Source organism: Camellia sinensis, chromosome 9 (genome assembly GCF_055761805.1).
Source record: "Camellia sinensis isolate YWXY chromosome 9, ASM5576180v1, whole genome shotgun sequence".
NCBI lineage: Eukaryota > Viridiplantae > Streptophyta > Magnoliopsida > Ericales > Theaceae > Camellia > Camellia sinensis.
In genome coordinates this window covers 34,027,423-34,042,071 of record NC_138969.1, presented here as the reverse complement: position 1 = coordinate 34,042,071, position 14,649 = coordinate 34,027,423, and the positions used below count along the sequence as shown (strand labels likewise).

The 14,649-nt window shown below is 38.5% G+C and overlaps 1 protein-coding gene across 1 annotated transcript; it reads left to right on the top strand.

Annotated features, from left to right (window-relative positions):
* The first annotated feature begins 1,204 nt into the window (after positions 1–1,204).
* On the top strand, positions 1,205–1,814 carry LOC114275030 (large ribosomal subunit protein bL31c). Its single transcript, XM_028217000.2, has one exon. The coding sequence runs from the start codon at positions 1,254–1,256 to the stop codon at positions 1,671–1,673; it is 420 nt and encodes a 139-aa protein (XP_028072801.2). The 5' UTR covers positions 1,205–1,253; the 3' UTR covers positions 1,674–1,814.
* Positions 1,815–14,649: the final 12,835 nt, after the last annotated feature.

Here is a 14,649-nt window from a genome sequence, read left to right as displayed (position 1 = left end):
TCCATACTATCTCTTCTTTTGTTTCTATTCAGGGGTGCACGTGCGTGTGCACGCGCACGTGCACGTTAAGTAATGTAGAGAAGCTAAAGTATTCTCTCTCGGACCCTGATGACTTTGTATGTTATTGACAATTGAACATAGTGACAAATGTGTTTCTTTGCTTAAACGCATTAAAAGTGCAATTTGGTGCGGTTTGTTTGATTAGTTGATTTTTTACAAATTTGTTTAATTGTTAAATGCAATTCTCACTAGGCCTTGTATTAAAAATAGGTCTAAATTAGAGAGCTCTTGGTGGGTGGTAGTTTTAAAAACCATAAAATAAAATAAAATAAAATAATATGAAGAACAAATAACTCATGCATGCTTCATGTGTTCATTTTTTTATACTGTGTTTAGTTGGGAGATTTAGGGAGAGATTTGAAAAGAAAAAAGAAAAAGGAATAAGTGTGTAAAATTAATTGAAATATAAGTATGTTTTTTTTACATTTGATGTATCTTTTCTATTTTTTTTTTCAAATTTTTCTTAAAATCTCTTAATCAAACACAATATTAGTAACAACATTAGTAAATTTTTTCATGATAGTTTCATGTATTTTTCACTTTATAACTCAAATTGCAAAGGGAAATTTTGAGCAGACTTGACAAAAGTTATAGTTGCATTTAAATATTTTTTAATAATTTTCTCGCCAATTGTTTTTTATATTATTAAATCAATTTTCAATGGATTCAAACAATAAATGAGACATTGGAGGAGATTAAAGTATGTTTAAGTATATATTGACAATAATGTTTGGTCGAAGTGAAATAACCAATCAAACTTTCAATGTTGTTTACGACTAAACAATTTTTTTGGTTATTAACTATTTGGTTGGTAAAAGTTTTTTTTATTACTAAATTTTTAATCACAAAAAATGTTTACTCACGTTTTTTTTGCTGCCAAATACTTCGTCGCTAAAAATTTCAATCCTTTTTTTTTTTTTTTTTTTTTTTTGATTACTAACGTTTAGTATACCCACCTAAAAAAACACTTCCTGAAATAATGATTGGGCTTCATCCAAATTTCACTCCCAACAAAGGTTGGAATAAATCTAGGGCCAAACTCCTAGATCAGCCCACCAACAAAATGCAAAAGTAAAACCCATCAATTTGGGGGTGTTTTCGTAATTTAAACCCTGACAAATTATCTAATCCTCCAGTTTCACAACCTCTTCTTCATCTTCATCTCCCCATATCATCTCTTTTGAAGCAAAGAAATGGCTCTAACACTATCCAACACATTCATCCAAAGAAACCTCCCTCCTCTTCCATCTCTCTCCTCCACCAACAAGCTGACCACCACAGTGGGACAACAACCCAATCGTCCGCAGTGGAGCTGCAGGAAGAAAGACATACACCCTCAAATCTACGAGGATTCCAAGGTCTACTGCAATGGTGAACTCGTGATGACCACTGGTGGGACTCAGAAGGAATACGTCGTCGACGTCTGGTCCGGAAACCACCCTTTTTACCTCGGAAACCGATCTCAGCTGCTCGTCGACGCTGATCAGGTCGAGAAGTTCCGAAAGAAGTACGGGGAGATCACCCAGATCATGCAGATTCCTGATCTCAAGGGCGAGATCATTCTTCCTCCCAAACGCAAGTCTGGATCTGCCAAAGGCGGCAAGAAGAAGTAGTTTCCAATTGTAGAATCTGATTAAAGTATTGGTATTTTTTTTCCCTTTCTTTCTCGCTCTCTATGTAATTTTTTATGTTTCTGCTAATTTTGTTGTGAAATTATGCTTGCTTTTGTTGATTGAGATATGTTTGGTTTGTTAGATCATTTTTTCCATATAATTTGATTCCAAATTTGAGTAAAAAGTTTGATTTGATATAAAAATTTCATCAAAATCTTTTTTAAAATTCCTCTCTTATTCCAAATTTTCTTTTTTCATCAAATTTGTTTGGGGGGGGGGGGGAAATCATGTCCAATACGTCATCTTTCTAAGGTTTCATCAAATTCAAATTTGATGAGTTCTCAATTTGATGATTTGATGAACATTAGACGAAAGGATTGGAGATGATTTAATTTTGATGAAAGAAAGGATGAAGGATTGGAGATCCTCATTGAGGCTCAATTTGGAGTTTTTGATATCAATTCGTCTGATAAATAGGCATTTTGTGGTTTTGAATTGCAGCAATTGTGACGGCTAACCCTGCATTGGCATACATTAAACACCTTTTATAACAGGGGAGAAAAAAATTGTGTTCATGTTAAGGCTGTAAACTATCGGAGTAGTGTAGTGTTCAAAATTGACTTCAATTTTAAAAAGTTTCAAAATGTGTTTTAAGTTTGATATGTTTATTTTTTGAGTCAATCTAGCTTTAGTCGAGCTGTAACTTTTATTTATTTTTGTTTATTTTTTATGTTGTATCAAGTAATCAAATCGAAGTAATAGTTGGTTGTTCACGTTTGAGTTGAAAATTTAACGAGATTTAAAATATGTTTGAGTTTGACTAATGAGGCAATCTCAAACAAACTTTTACCGAGATGAATATAATCAAGTCGATCATGAGTCATGTTTGACTAGTTTGATTGGTTTTACAATCTTAACTATACCTGCAATGCAGGGCAACTTCAATCTAGTGATAGCAATTTGATTGATCATTATTTATTTTTGCTTGACTGGTAACTATGACACTGTGTTCTGCCAATATTTGCTATTGTCTAGGAAATTTCCCTTATGTTTGGTTGCAGAGAAAATTTTGAATCATTGGTTTTTGTTTATTGGAGACCTGAAAACCACAAAACAACCTCTCAGTGAATGAGAGGGTGGAGGAAATCAGGGATCTTCAATCTTGGAGATGGACAATTTTTAATTAAGTTGATATGATTCCTATATCCATGTTGAGTTTGTTCCATTCTCAGAGATATAGGTAGGACAATTTGAGTAAAATTATTTTATTTTATTTTTTACGGAGGATCCTATTAGATGATGTTGTGTATGACCAATATCATGAGTCATGTCGGCCATATTTTGCACCCATGTCATGTCGTGTCGTGTCGACACGGGTACCTCTTCAAAAACAAAGAGTCCGTGTAACGTATCGTGACCCTATTAAATGGAGCACGGTCTGTTCCTATTTTTCATGTGCTCCTATCTCAAACACCCTCTTTATTACATGATGTACCACATTTTAATTAAATAATTAATTATCTTAGTACATCGTGTGGTGAATAGAGGGTTTGAGATGGGTTGACAAAAAATGTGGATTAAGGTGTGCCCAAGGCTAGAAACAAACAACAAACAAGAAAATAATAAGATTTATGTGGTTCGGCAAATCACTTACCTCCACGGGCAGAGAAAAAAATTACAAAAGAAATATCTCACTCTCTACTTCCACTCTTTGCTAAGACTTGATTGCACTTCACTTGCTTTCTCTTTGCTCTCTCATTGCATCCCTATTTTATACACATAATTTTTGGGACAAATTGAGAATTTTGCCATGGTAACTTGCTTGTAAGCTGTTGTTGTAGGATATCAGTGCAATGAACTTTACAAGCTTGTAGAACTGCAACTTGTCAACTTAGAAATCAAGTCTTAGTTTGTGTGAAGGCTTCGGGAGCTTAGAGATTGCCGTGTTTTGAGCATTTCCAAGCGTCCGTCATTGCTTGTAGTGGAGTTAAGAGGAGGTTTAATGGATGAAGGTATAGCACCAAAGGCAGCCGAGTCTTCAAGCAGCTCTAGGTGAAGGATTATCGTATCCAACGCAAAGTTAGATGCGGAATCCTCGCCAAGGTGGAGATTTGTTGTATTGATTTGACTCATTGGATTGGCTCAGATTCTAAAAGACTTGCAAATTGGCAAGTTACAATTCTAGAACCTTGCAAAGTTTATTGCACAGATGTTCTACAGTAGTAACTTGCAAGCAAATTGCCATAGCGTAATTCCCAACTTGTTCCTAAAAATATGTGTATAAAAAGAGATGCAAGAAGGGAGCAAAGAGAAAGCAAGTAAAGTGCAATCAAGTCTTAGCAAAGAGTGGAAGAAGAGAGTGAGAGATGCGAGGTATTTCTCTTGTAATTTTTTCCTCAAGTTTAGTGAAATCCATTGCTCGCGAATGTAGGCGATTTGTCGAATCACATAAATTTTTTTATTTTCTTGTTTGGTATTTGTTTCTGGCTTTGGGCACAACATAAGGATTCCATCCCATTAAGTTTGTAGTTGTTTGGGTAGGAAGATAACGTGTCACGGGATCAAGATAGATGGAGTTGCATCGTGATCTCTCTTTGAAATAATTTAACTATGTTGATGTCACATGTGCTCGCATTTTTAGGAGTGGAAAAATTGGTGTGCGATTGTCACACACCTGTGATAGCCACTATGGTTTGAGCAGTCATGAGTGTTTATGTAAGGGTATATTATGAATGCCAAAATCGTAGTGAGTCACATTTTGTGATGGTCACATGAAATCATTTGGGAATGATTGTGTTCTTAATTAGCATACGCCGAGTGATTGTGTTCTTAATCTGCACCTCCATAGTATCTCTTCTTTTGTTTCTATTCTGGGGCATATGCTCACGTGCATGTGCACGTGAAGTAATGTAGAGAAGCTAAAGTATTATCTCCCGAACCCTGATGACTTTGTATGTTATTGATAATTGAACATAGTGACAAATTCGTTTCTTTGCTTAAACGCATTAAAAGCGCAAATTAGTATTACTTGTTTGATTAGTTGACGTTACAAATTAGAATAATTTTTTACAAATTTGTTTAATTGTTAAATGCAATTCTCAATAAATCTTGTATTGAAAATAGATCTTATTAGTTTTATGTAAAAAGAAAGAGAATATTGAATATTGTATTGAATGTTGTGTATATAATGTGAAGGTACCTCTCCTTTTATAGAGGGGAGAGTGTTACAAAGAGGGCCAAAAGAGCCGAAAGAAGAAAACATAATTATTAAACACTTTACATATTATATTCTAACAGCCCCCCTCAAACTCAAGGAGGATAGGAATCAACCAACTTGAGTTTGGAGAGAGTAGAAAAATAAAATAAAATAGGATAGGAGACACTGTATGGTTGTGTCAAATTGTTGCTGAAGACACGGTATGGTCGTGTCAGACCGTTGTAAGAGTTCCTCATTTGCACCGTTGTAGCGTAAACACTTATCAGGGTAGTAAAGGCCTCTGTTGTTATTGATTATCATTCCTTATCTAATATTTTACCTATACAATTTGTTATAATACTTCACCAGGGCAAAGGTAATCGAATGTTAGCCAAGGCAAAGGTTGTTAAAGTTTTAAAAATTATAGAAAGGTATAACATGATTTCTATATTTAATTATCTAAGGCAGTATAATTCTTGAAGTTAATATTCAAGTAAAAGACATAGGCCGCCCTACATCTGGCAGAGAGGAGTAAGTCCAGTGAAATCCTATGGTGAATGAGAATTTAACTGGTAAGAACTACTTGGACCTTGATTTTTTTAAATATAGTCTATAGCGTTTCCTTTTGGTAATTTTAAGACCTAAATAACTCAGACTAGTTAATATTTTCTTACTCAGACCAGTGAAAATGCTATGACAAATATATGGGAACAAAATATTAGAGAATGGTATGAGAAATCTGAAACCTCACGCCTGAACTACCTTGATCTTGCCTCAACTGAAAAGCCATCTTCAAAAGAACTAGCTCATAATATTGCTGTAATTTATGATAGAGTCTGTCTTCTGAGTAAAGTTTTCCTTAAAGAATCTCGTGATCTTGTTACTGAAAACCAAGCTTTAAAGGTTCCCTGGGATAAATTACAATTTAAGATTACAAAGCTAGAAAAGGAAGTTGTAAATTTAACTTCTTTTCTTCTAGCCCAAAAATCTTTAACAAAGCAGGAAGTACGAAAACTTGTTGAAGAAATCACTCATCAATCCAAGAAAGCTGAAGACCGAGCTGTTGAACTATTACAAAAGGTGCAGGAAAAGATTGATTCTGTGGAAGCTGTACTCCAGCAACTCAAGCAAGTTGTGCTTGGATGACCAGTAGCAAAGAGAATCTTTTCTACCTCACCGCATTGAAGGCAACAGAAGAAATCGAGGAACCCGCGATCGGATTATCACAATCCACGGGCAAAGCAGCAGGAATTTCAGAAAGTAATCGAGTCTTAATTCGGCAAAACAACACTATAATTGAACTTTGTGTTCGATTATCAAATCAAGTATCCCAACTTGAAGCTCGAATTCGCACTCTTGAAGCTAACAAACAAGCTGAGAAATCAATTTCTCCTGAATTGGTTTCAAAGTTGGAAAAGCTCACTATTGGCCCAAAGACGCAACCGAAGGAACCAAAAGGAGTTCTAAAGGTTCACCGAAATCCTTATAAACTCCTACAAGACGAAATTGAAAAGGCGAAGCTTAAATGATGTCCAGAAGTGCATCAAGCAGAACAGTTACTCTTCCTAGGGTAACAGATCGTCCTCAGCAAACATCAGCAGCCCCAGGAGCACCCCTTGTTGAAGATCAAATACGAGAATATCGACAAGGTCAAAGAGCCAGATTTGTGCGAGAAAGAAAGGCTAAGAAGATGTTCCAAAAGTTCCGGGGGAAGCAGCCAAATTCCAACACTTTGGAACAGCAGATTGCTCCCGAAACACAGTTGCAATTATCCATGGCAGACAGAGCAAATATCGCTCCTGCAGAAGTCCTCTACAGATCCAGACGAGATGATGCTCATCATCGTGTCTACACTCACAGATCTGAGGAAACAATACTATGCGTAGGCGAAACGCAGATTGAAAGGTCATTCATTCAAGAAGAAAGTTTTGACCAATTACAGCGCAGTCATATGCAATATATTCACCTCGGCGTTATACAAATACGATTACAAGTCCTTCATCGAATAGAACAAGGAACCATGGCACTAATTGTTCTAAGGGATACACGATGGCGAGGGGATCAATCCACTTTTGCCTCTATGGAAGTTGATTTGACTAGAGGAATCCAGATGGTCTACATAGTTCCTAACACTATGATGACAATTGCTGACTTCTACAACCATGTTCAATTGGTCATTCAAACAAGAGGCTATGATGAATGGCAAAATGGCGAGGCGAATCTCCTAGTAACCAGAGGACTTGTAGGAAGATTATCTAATACTCCTAACGTAGGCTTTGCCTATGAAGTTCAGGGGGTAACAAATTTTCTTACCTCAAAAGGTGTTAAAGCAATTGCTGGAGAAAAGGTATCAACTGAAGGCTTGCGAAGCTTAAACTGGATCGTAAAGCCACCAGCACGGAGAGTTATTGCTCAGCAACCTACAACGGTGCAAATGAGGAACTTACCTGGCGGAAATGTAAGTTATCGTTTTGGTAACTACATAAATGCACCACCAGCACCACCTGTCCAGTACGATTCAAATGACAATGAAGTTATACAAGACTCTGATGAGGAGAGTTCTGTTCAGAATGAACTATCTCATCGACAGGAAACTCTTGCTGTTGGATGGGAAGATGATTCACCTTCTCTTCATCCCTGTACAGTCCGGTTCGACAACTATCCTCCCTCTGATGATGATCATGATGAGGCCGATATCGATCAGGTCCTTTACCCTCCTGGGTATGATCCTGACTACGAACCCGATCCTGAAGCTTCAACTGATTATCCCCATACTGATTGGGTCAATCCTTTTGCCGCACAAACAGCAAAGGAAACTTTCTTTCCTGTTTTAGCAGAAGGTGGTGAAGAGGTACCACCAGAATTCAAAGCTGTTGCCACAGCTTTTCCAAAATTTGAAGAAGCTACCAAAATCCGTCAAGACACCCCTGAAGCTATTGAATTTGCTGCAGCTTACGAAATGATGACGGAGGACTTTGGCAACAATGAAATTCAAGATGATTCTTCTGAATCCTCTCAAGACAATAAACAACGACAGAGGAAACGAAAGAAGAAGAAGCGAGCAATCTGCAAGAACTGCTATCCAGATGAAGAATATAAGGAATTTGAAGCTGTTCAAGTCATTAAGCTTTCACCACAAGCCCGTATTCCTTTCAGAGCAACAACTGGAGCAGTCGGTTATGATCTATCCTCTATAGCCACATATGTCGTACCACCCCAGGGCAGAACATTAATTTCTACGGGTATTGCCATAGAAATATTACCAGGAACATATGGTCGAATAGCCCCAAGTTCTGGATTGGCGCTTCACAGTGGAATCGATGTTGGCGCAGGCGTAATTGATCCAGATTATAGAGGAGAAATTAAGGTTCTCTTGTTTAATCATGATAAGAGTGAACCTTTTATTATTCAAACTGGTGATAGAATTGCCCAGATAATTTTTGAGGAAGTCGCGTATCCACGAATGGTTCTCAAAGATGCTCTTAACCTTCGAGACATGCGAAGTGAACATTTAGGTTTTGGAAGTACTGGAAAGGAAACTGCTTCGGAGCAGCAAGATTGGGATTCTGATCCCAACCTTACCCAGTCCAGTAATTTACTTGCGATGTTGGAAGAACAGGAGGTAGAAACTGAGTATCCACAAGTTCGAAAATTGGAACAGTTGATTGAAAAATACTCCAAAAAGAAGAGTCCAGAATATCTACTCTCTTCATCCTCAACTGCTGTTTCTAACTATCAGCCTCCTCAAGACTCAATGATGGGTCCCCCAGGTTATCCACCAGCCACTGGAAACACTGCTATTCCTATTCCACAAAGGCCTGCCTATGGAAATGGAGTACCAAGATTCACAAATTTCCGAAGAGACCCAAAGAATGAATGGTGGAATTTACCATCAGCAATGCATCAAACAGGAGCAATCTTTGTAATCCCACATCCACTCGGAAAATTTGATGATGTATTCATGCGTTGGGAATCTATTACAAAGATTCATGTGGCCATGCAAGGATTCACAGAAGTCCGTAACAAAATCATGTTTATTGAAAATCTCCTTGGAGAAACAGAAAAGCTTATGTGGACTCAGTGGCGTATGGCCTATACAGCGGAGTATGAAGCTCTTGTTGCTTCAGGAGATGGAGATGAATGAACACAAAATATTATCTCCCAGATGAGGACCGTATTCACTCTTGAAGACCCCTATCAAGGATCAACTCTAATGTAAGAGGAAGCATATAGAGATCTTGAAAGACTTTCGTGTAAGGATGTTAAAGATATCATTAAATTCTTAAATGATTATTTACATCTTGCCACACGAACAGGAAGGTTATTTGTTCGGGAAGAGTTATCGGAAAAACTATGGACCAAAATGCCTGGTGATCTTGGAGAAAGGATAAAGAAGGCATTCAGTGAAAGATATCCTGGAAATATCATTGGTGTTGGTCCAAGGATTCTTTTCTCCTACAAATATCTTGAAGCAGAATGCAAGAATGCTGCTTTCCAGAAGAGCCTTCGAAATTTGGATTTCTGTAAAGAAATTCCCATCCCAGGATATTATAAAGAAACCGAGAAGAAGAAGTATGGACTTCGCAAAGCCACAACATACAAAGGCAAGCCACATCCTTCCCATGTAAGGATCGACAAAAGGAAATATTTGTAGAAAACAAAACATTGCAAATGTTATCTTTGTGGGGAAGAAGGCCACTATGCTCGTGATTGTATCAAAGACAAAAAGAATGTTAAACGAGTGGCTTTATTTGAAAACATTGAAGTCCCAGAAGATTATGAGGTTGTTTCTGTTCATCCGGAGGAAGAAGATTCAGATGCTATTTATTCAGTCTCTGAAGGAATTGATGACACAGAACAAATTGGTGGTAGCATTGAAACAATATATATGTTCCAAGAAGACTCCAACAAGTATCTGCTTGGAGAAGCTGGAGGATTTCGTGCTCAGAAGCCAGTTTCCCCAGAAGTATATCATTGCTCTCATACTTGGGAACAGGAGAAGCCCTTGCCACCAGATAGAAGAGCTGACTGCACGACATGTCGAAGGGACTTAACCGCCCAATCCAGAGCATTCTGCCCAAAATGTAATGCGATTACATGCGCTCTGTGTGCTGTCCCCTATTTCAAGTTCTCAAAATTTGTAATGCAGTCAAGATCCCCAGTTCCTTATAATCAGAAGCCTTTGCTCCAACAACAAGAAGAATACATTCAGTGGTGTGAATCTGAGATGAGCCGATTAAAAGATGAAGTATCCAAATACAAGACGGAGCTTGAAGATCTCAGGCTCACCATACAATTGGAGAAAGATGAAGAGGAGCTGAGACAAAAGGGGAAGTATAAAGAAGAAGAAAAGGAACTTCTTCAAAAGGAAGCAGAAGCATCAGAAGAGCACTTACATGCCTTCACTATTGCTAAAGGGGAAGTGAAGGAAAAGAAGAAGAATATGCTCTACAACATCACGGTGGAAATTGAAATTCCTGGCTCCAAAAGAACAACTCTAAATGCAATTTTGGACACAGGGGCAACTACTTGTGTTGTTGATTCAGATTCAGTACCAGAAGATGCTTTGGAAGAAAATTCCTATACTGTGGAATTCAATGGTATCAATTCACAGTCCAAAGCAAACAAGAAGCTCAAAGGAGGAAAGATGTATATTGGGGACAATTGGTTCCGCATTCCCTATACATACAGTTTTCCCTTTCATCTTGGAGGACGTATCCAAATGATCATCGGCTGCAATTTCATACGATCTATGTATGGTGGTGTTCGAATCGAAGGTGACAATGCTACATTCTATAAGAATGTCATTACCATACAAACTCGCCAGTCGGTTAACCTCCTGGAAGAAGCCCAGAATGAAGGTGATGAATTAATCACAGATCATTACTATGATTATCCTGAAGAATGGATCTTCCATTCGGCATCTGGGTCTGTTTTTGAGGAAAGATATCCCAAGGTGATAAAACAACTAAACACATGTGGGATAATAGGAGAAGATCCTATGAAGCTATGGACGAGAAATCAAATCACCTGTAAATTGGACTTAAAGAACTCTGATTTCATTATTGATGATAAACCTATGAAGCACATCACACCAGCAATGAAGAAGAGTTTCCAGAAACATATTGATCAACTGCTGGAATTAAAGGTGATTCGTCCAAGCAAGAGCAGACATAGGACTACGGCTTTTATAGTCCAGTCAGGTACATATATTGATCCTATAACCAAAGAAGAAAAACGAGGGAAAGAAAGGATGGTTTGCAACTACAAGCGCCTTAATGATAACACCCACAAGGATCAGTACAGTCTGCCAGGAATAAATACGATTATGGCAAAAATTGGCCATAGTAATATTTATTCAAAGTTTGATCTTAAGAGCGGATTTCACCAAGTGGCTATGCATCCTGATTCAATTGAATGGACTGCATTTTGGACCCCTCTTGGTCTTTATGAATGGTTGGTTATGCCATTCGGTTTAAAGAACGCTCCTGCGGTTTTCCAAAGAAAAATGGATAATTGCTTCAAAGGCACTGAAGAATACATTGCCGTCTACATTGATGACATACTGGTATTCTCTCCTGATGAAAAAAGTCATGCTAATCATATTCAAATAATGATTAGTATCTGCCAGAAGCATGGGCTTATTTTAAGTCCAACAAAGATGAAAATCGCACAAGCCCAAATGGATTTCTTGGGCTCGACAATAGGCCATGGAAACATCAAACTTCAGCCCCATATAATTTCCAAAGTGGCCAATTTCTCTGATGAAACTTTGAAAGAAACAAAAGGCTTACGCTCATGGTTGGGCTTATTGAATTATGCCCGGGCTTATATTAAAGATATGGGCCGACTTCTTAGCCCCTTATATTCAAAGGTAAGTCCAAAAGGAGAAAGGAGATTGAACTCTCAGGATTGGGCCTTAATCCGACAAATAAAAGCCCAAATTCAAAAGCTCCCAAGCCTCTCTATCCCTCCTGAAGGATGCGTAATTGTCCTTGAAGTTGATGGTTGTATGGAAGGATGGGGTGGCATATGTAAATGGAAGGCGGCATCAAAAGACCCTCACTCAACTGAAAGAATCTGCTCCTATGCAAGTGGGAAATTCAGCCCAATCAAATCAACCATTGATGCTGAAATTTATGCCTGCATCAATTCTCTGGAAGCATTCAAGATATTTTATCTTGACAAAAAGCAGTTAACACTAAGAACCGACTGTCAAGCTATTATTAGCTTCTTCAACAAAACTGCTAATCATAAGCCGTCTAGGTCTAGGTGGCTTGTTTTTACTGATTACATTACTGGTCTTGGTATTGATGTAACATTAGAACATATTAGTGGTTCTGATAATGTTCTTGCAGATGCACTATCAAGATTAGTTTTCTCACTCTGTTCTGAAACAGAATGGCCAGCCGAGGAGGATTTGGAAGGTACGGAGGTTCAAGCAGGCCTTCTGCAAATCGAAGAACTTATCCTCCAATGTCAAGAGACGAAAGGATCCAGCTCTCACAAACTGAACCATCTCACCGCTGGATTGATCCATCGTTTCATCCCCTTGCTGCAGATTACCAAGCAACCCTCCAGCGATATGAAGATCATCTCACCTATGATTCCGGCATATCCCTTGATGAATTCTCTGCCATTCAAGGAGACCTCGCTGTCACAGAGGATGATGCCATCCAGCAAGCAAGGACCGCCATGCAACAACTCGTTAAAATCCAGCAGCTCTTAGTTTAAAGTCTTCCGCAGCAGTTGTAATCTGAAGTGAAGTTGAAATATAAGGTCTGAATATCTTCTAGTTCTTTATTCTTATCCCTGTATTTTGATTTCATATATTTCGATCCTCTTTTGGTATCAGAGCTAGTTTTAATGGCTATTGTAGCGTAAACACTTATCAGGGTAGTAAAGGCCTCTGTTGTTATTGATTATCATTCCTTATCTAATATTTTACCTATACAATTTGTAATTTATCCAGGGAAACCTTTAAAGCTTGGTTTTCAGTAACAAGATCACGAGATTCTTTAAGGGAAACTTTACTCAGAAGACAGACTCTATCATAAATTACAGCAATATTATGAGCTAGTTCTTTTGAAGATGGCTTTTCAGTTGAGGCAAGATCAAGGTAGTTCAGGCGTGAAGTTTGCTTTGAATTCTGGTGGTACCTCTTCACCACCTTCTGCTAAAACAGGAAAGAAAGTTTCCTTTGCTGTTTGTGCGGCAAAAGGATTGACCCAATCAGTTTGGGGATAATCAGTTGAAGCTTCAGGATCGGGTTCGTAGTCAGGATCATACCCAGGAGGGTAAAGGATCTGATCGATATCGGCCTTCTGCTAAAACAGGAAAGAAAGTTTCCTTTGCTGTTTGTGCGGCAAAAGGATTGACCCAATCAGTTTGGGGATAATCAGTTGAAGCTTCAGGATCGGGTTCGTAGTCAGGATCATACCCAGGAGGGTAAAGGACCTGATCGATATCGGCCTCATCATGATTCTGTGGAAGCTGTACTCCAGCAACTCAAGCAAGTTGTGCTTGGATGACCAGTAGCAAAGAGAATCTTTTCTACCTCACCGCATTGAAGGCAACAGAAGAAATCGAGGAACTCGCGATCGGATTATCACAATCCACGGGCAAAGCAGCAGGAATTTCATCATCATCAAAGGGAGGATAGTTGTCGAACCGGACTGTACAGGGATGAAGAGAAGGTGAATCATCTTCCCATCCAACAGCAAGAGTTTCCTGTCGATGAGATAGTTCATTCTGAACAGAACTCTCCTCATCAGAGTCTTGTATAACTTCATTGTCATTTGAATCGTACTGGACAGGTGGTGCTGGTGGTGCATTTATGTAGTTACCAAAACGATAACTTACATTAATTTCTACGGGTATTGCCATAGAAATATTACCAGGAACATATGGTCGAATAGCCCCAAGGTCTGGATTGGCGCTTCACAATGGAATCGATGTTGGCGCAGGCGTAATTGATCCAGATTATAGAGGAGAAATTAAGGTTCTCTTTCCAGTACTTCCAAAACCTAAATGTTCACTTCGCATGTCTCGAAGGTTAAGAGCATCTTTAAGAACCATTCGTGGATACGCGACTTCCTCAAAAATTATCTGGGCAATTCTATCACCAGTTTGAATAATAAAAGGTTCACTCCTATCATGATTAAACAAGAGAACCTTAATTTCTCCTCTATAATCTGGATCAATTACGCCTGCGCCAACATCGATTCCACTGTGAAGTGCCAATCCAGACCTTGGGGCTATTCGACCATATGTTCCTGGTAATATTTCTATGGCAATACCCGTAGAAATTAATGTTCTGCCCTGGGGTGGTACGACATATATGGCTATAGAGGATAGATCATAGCCGACTGCTCCAGTTGTTGCTCTGAAAGGAATACGGGCTTGTGGTGAAAGCTTAATGACTCGAACAGCTTCAAATTCCTTATATTCTTCATCTGGATAGCAGTTCTTGCAGATTGCTCGCTTCTTCTTCTTTCGTTTCCTCTGTCGTTGTTGATTGTCTTGAGAGGATTCAGAAGAATCATCTTGAATTTCATTGTTGCCAAAGTCCTCCGTCATCATTTCGTAAGCTGCAGCAAATTCAATAGCTTCAGGGGTGTCTTGACGGATTTTGGTAGCTTCTTCAAATTTTGGAAAAGCTGTGGCAACAGGTACCTCTTCACCACCTTCTGCTAAAATAGGAAAGAAAGTTTCCTTTGCTGTTTGTGCGGCAAAAGGATTGACCCAATCAGTTTGGGGATAATCAGTTGAAGCTTCAGG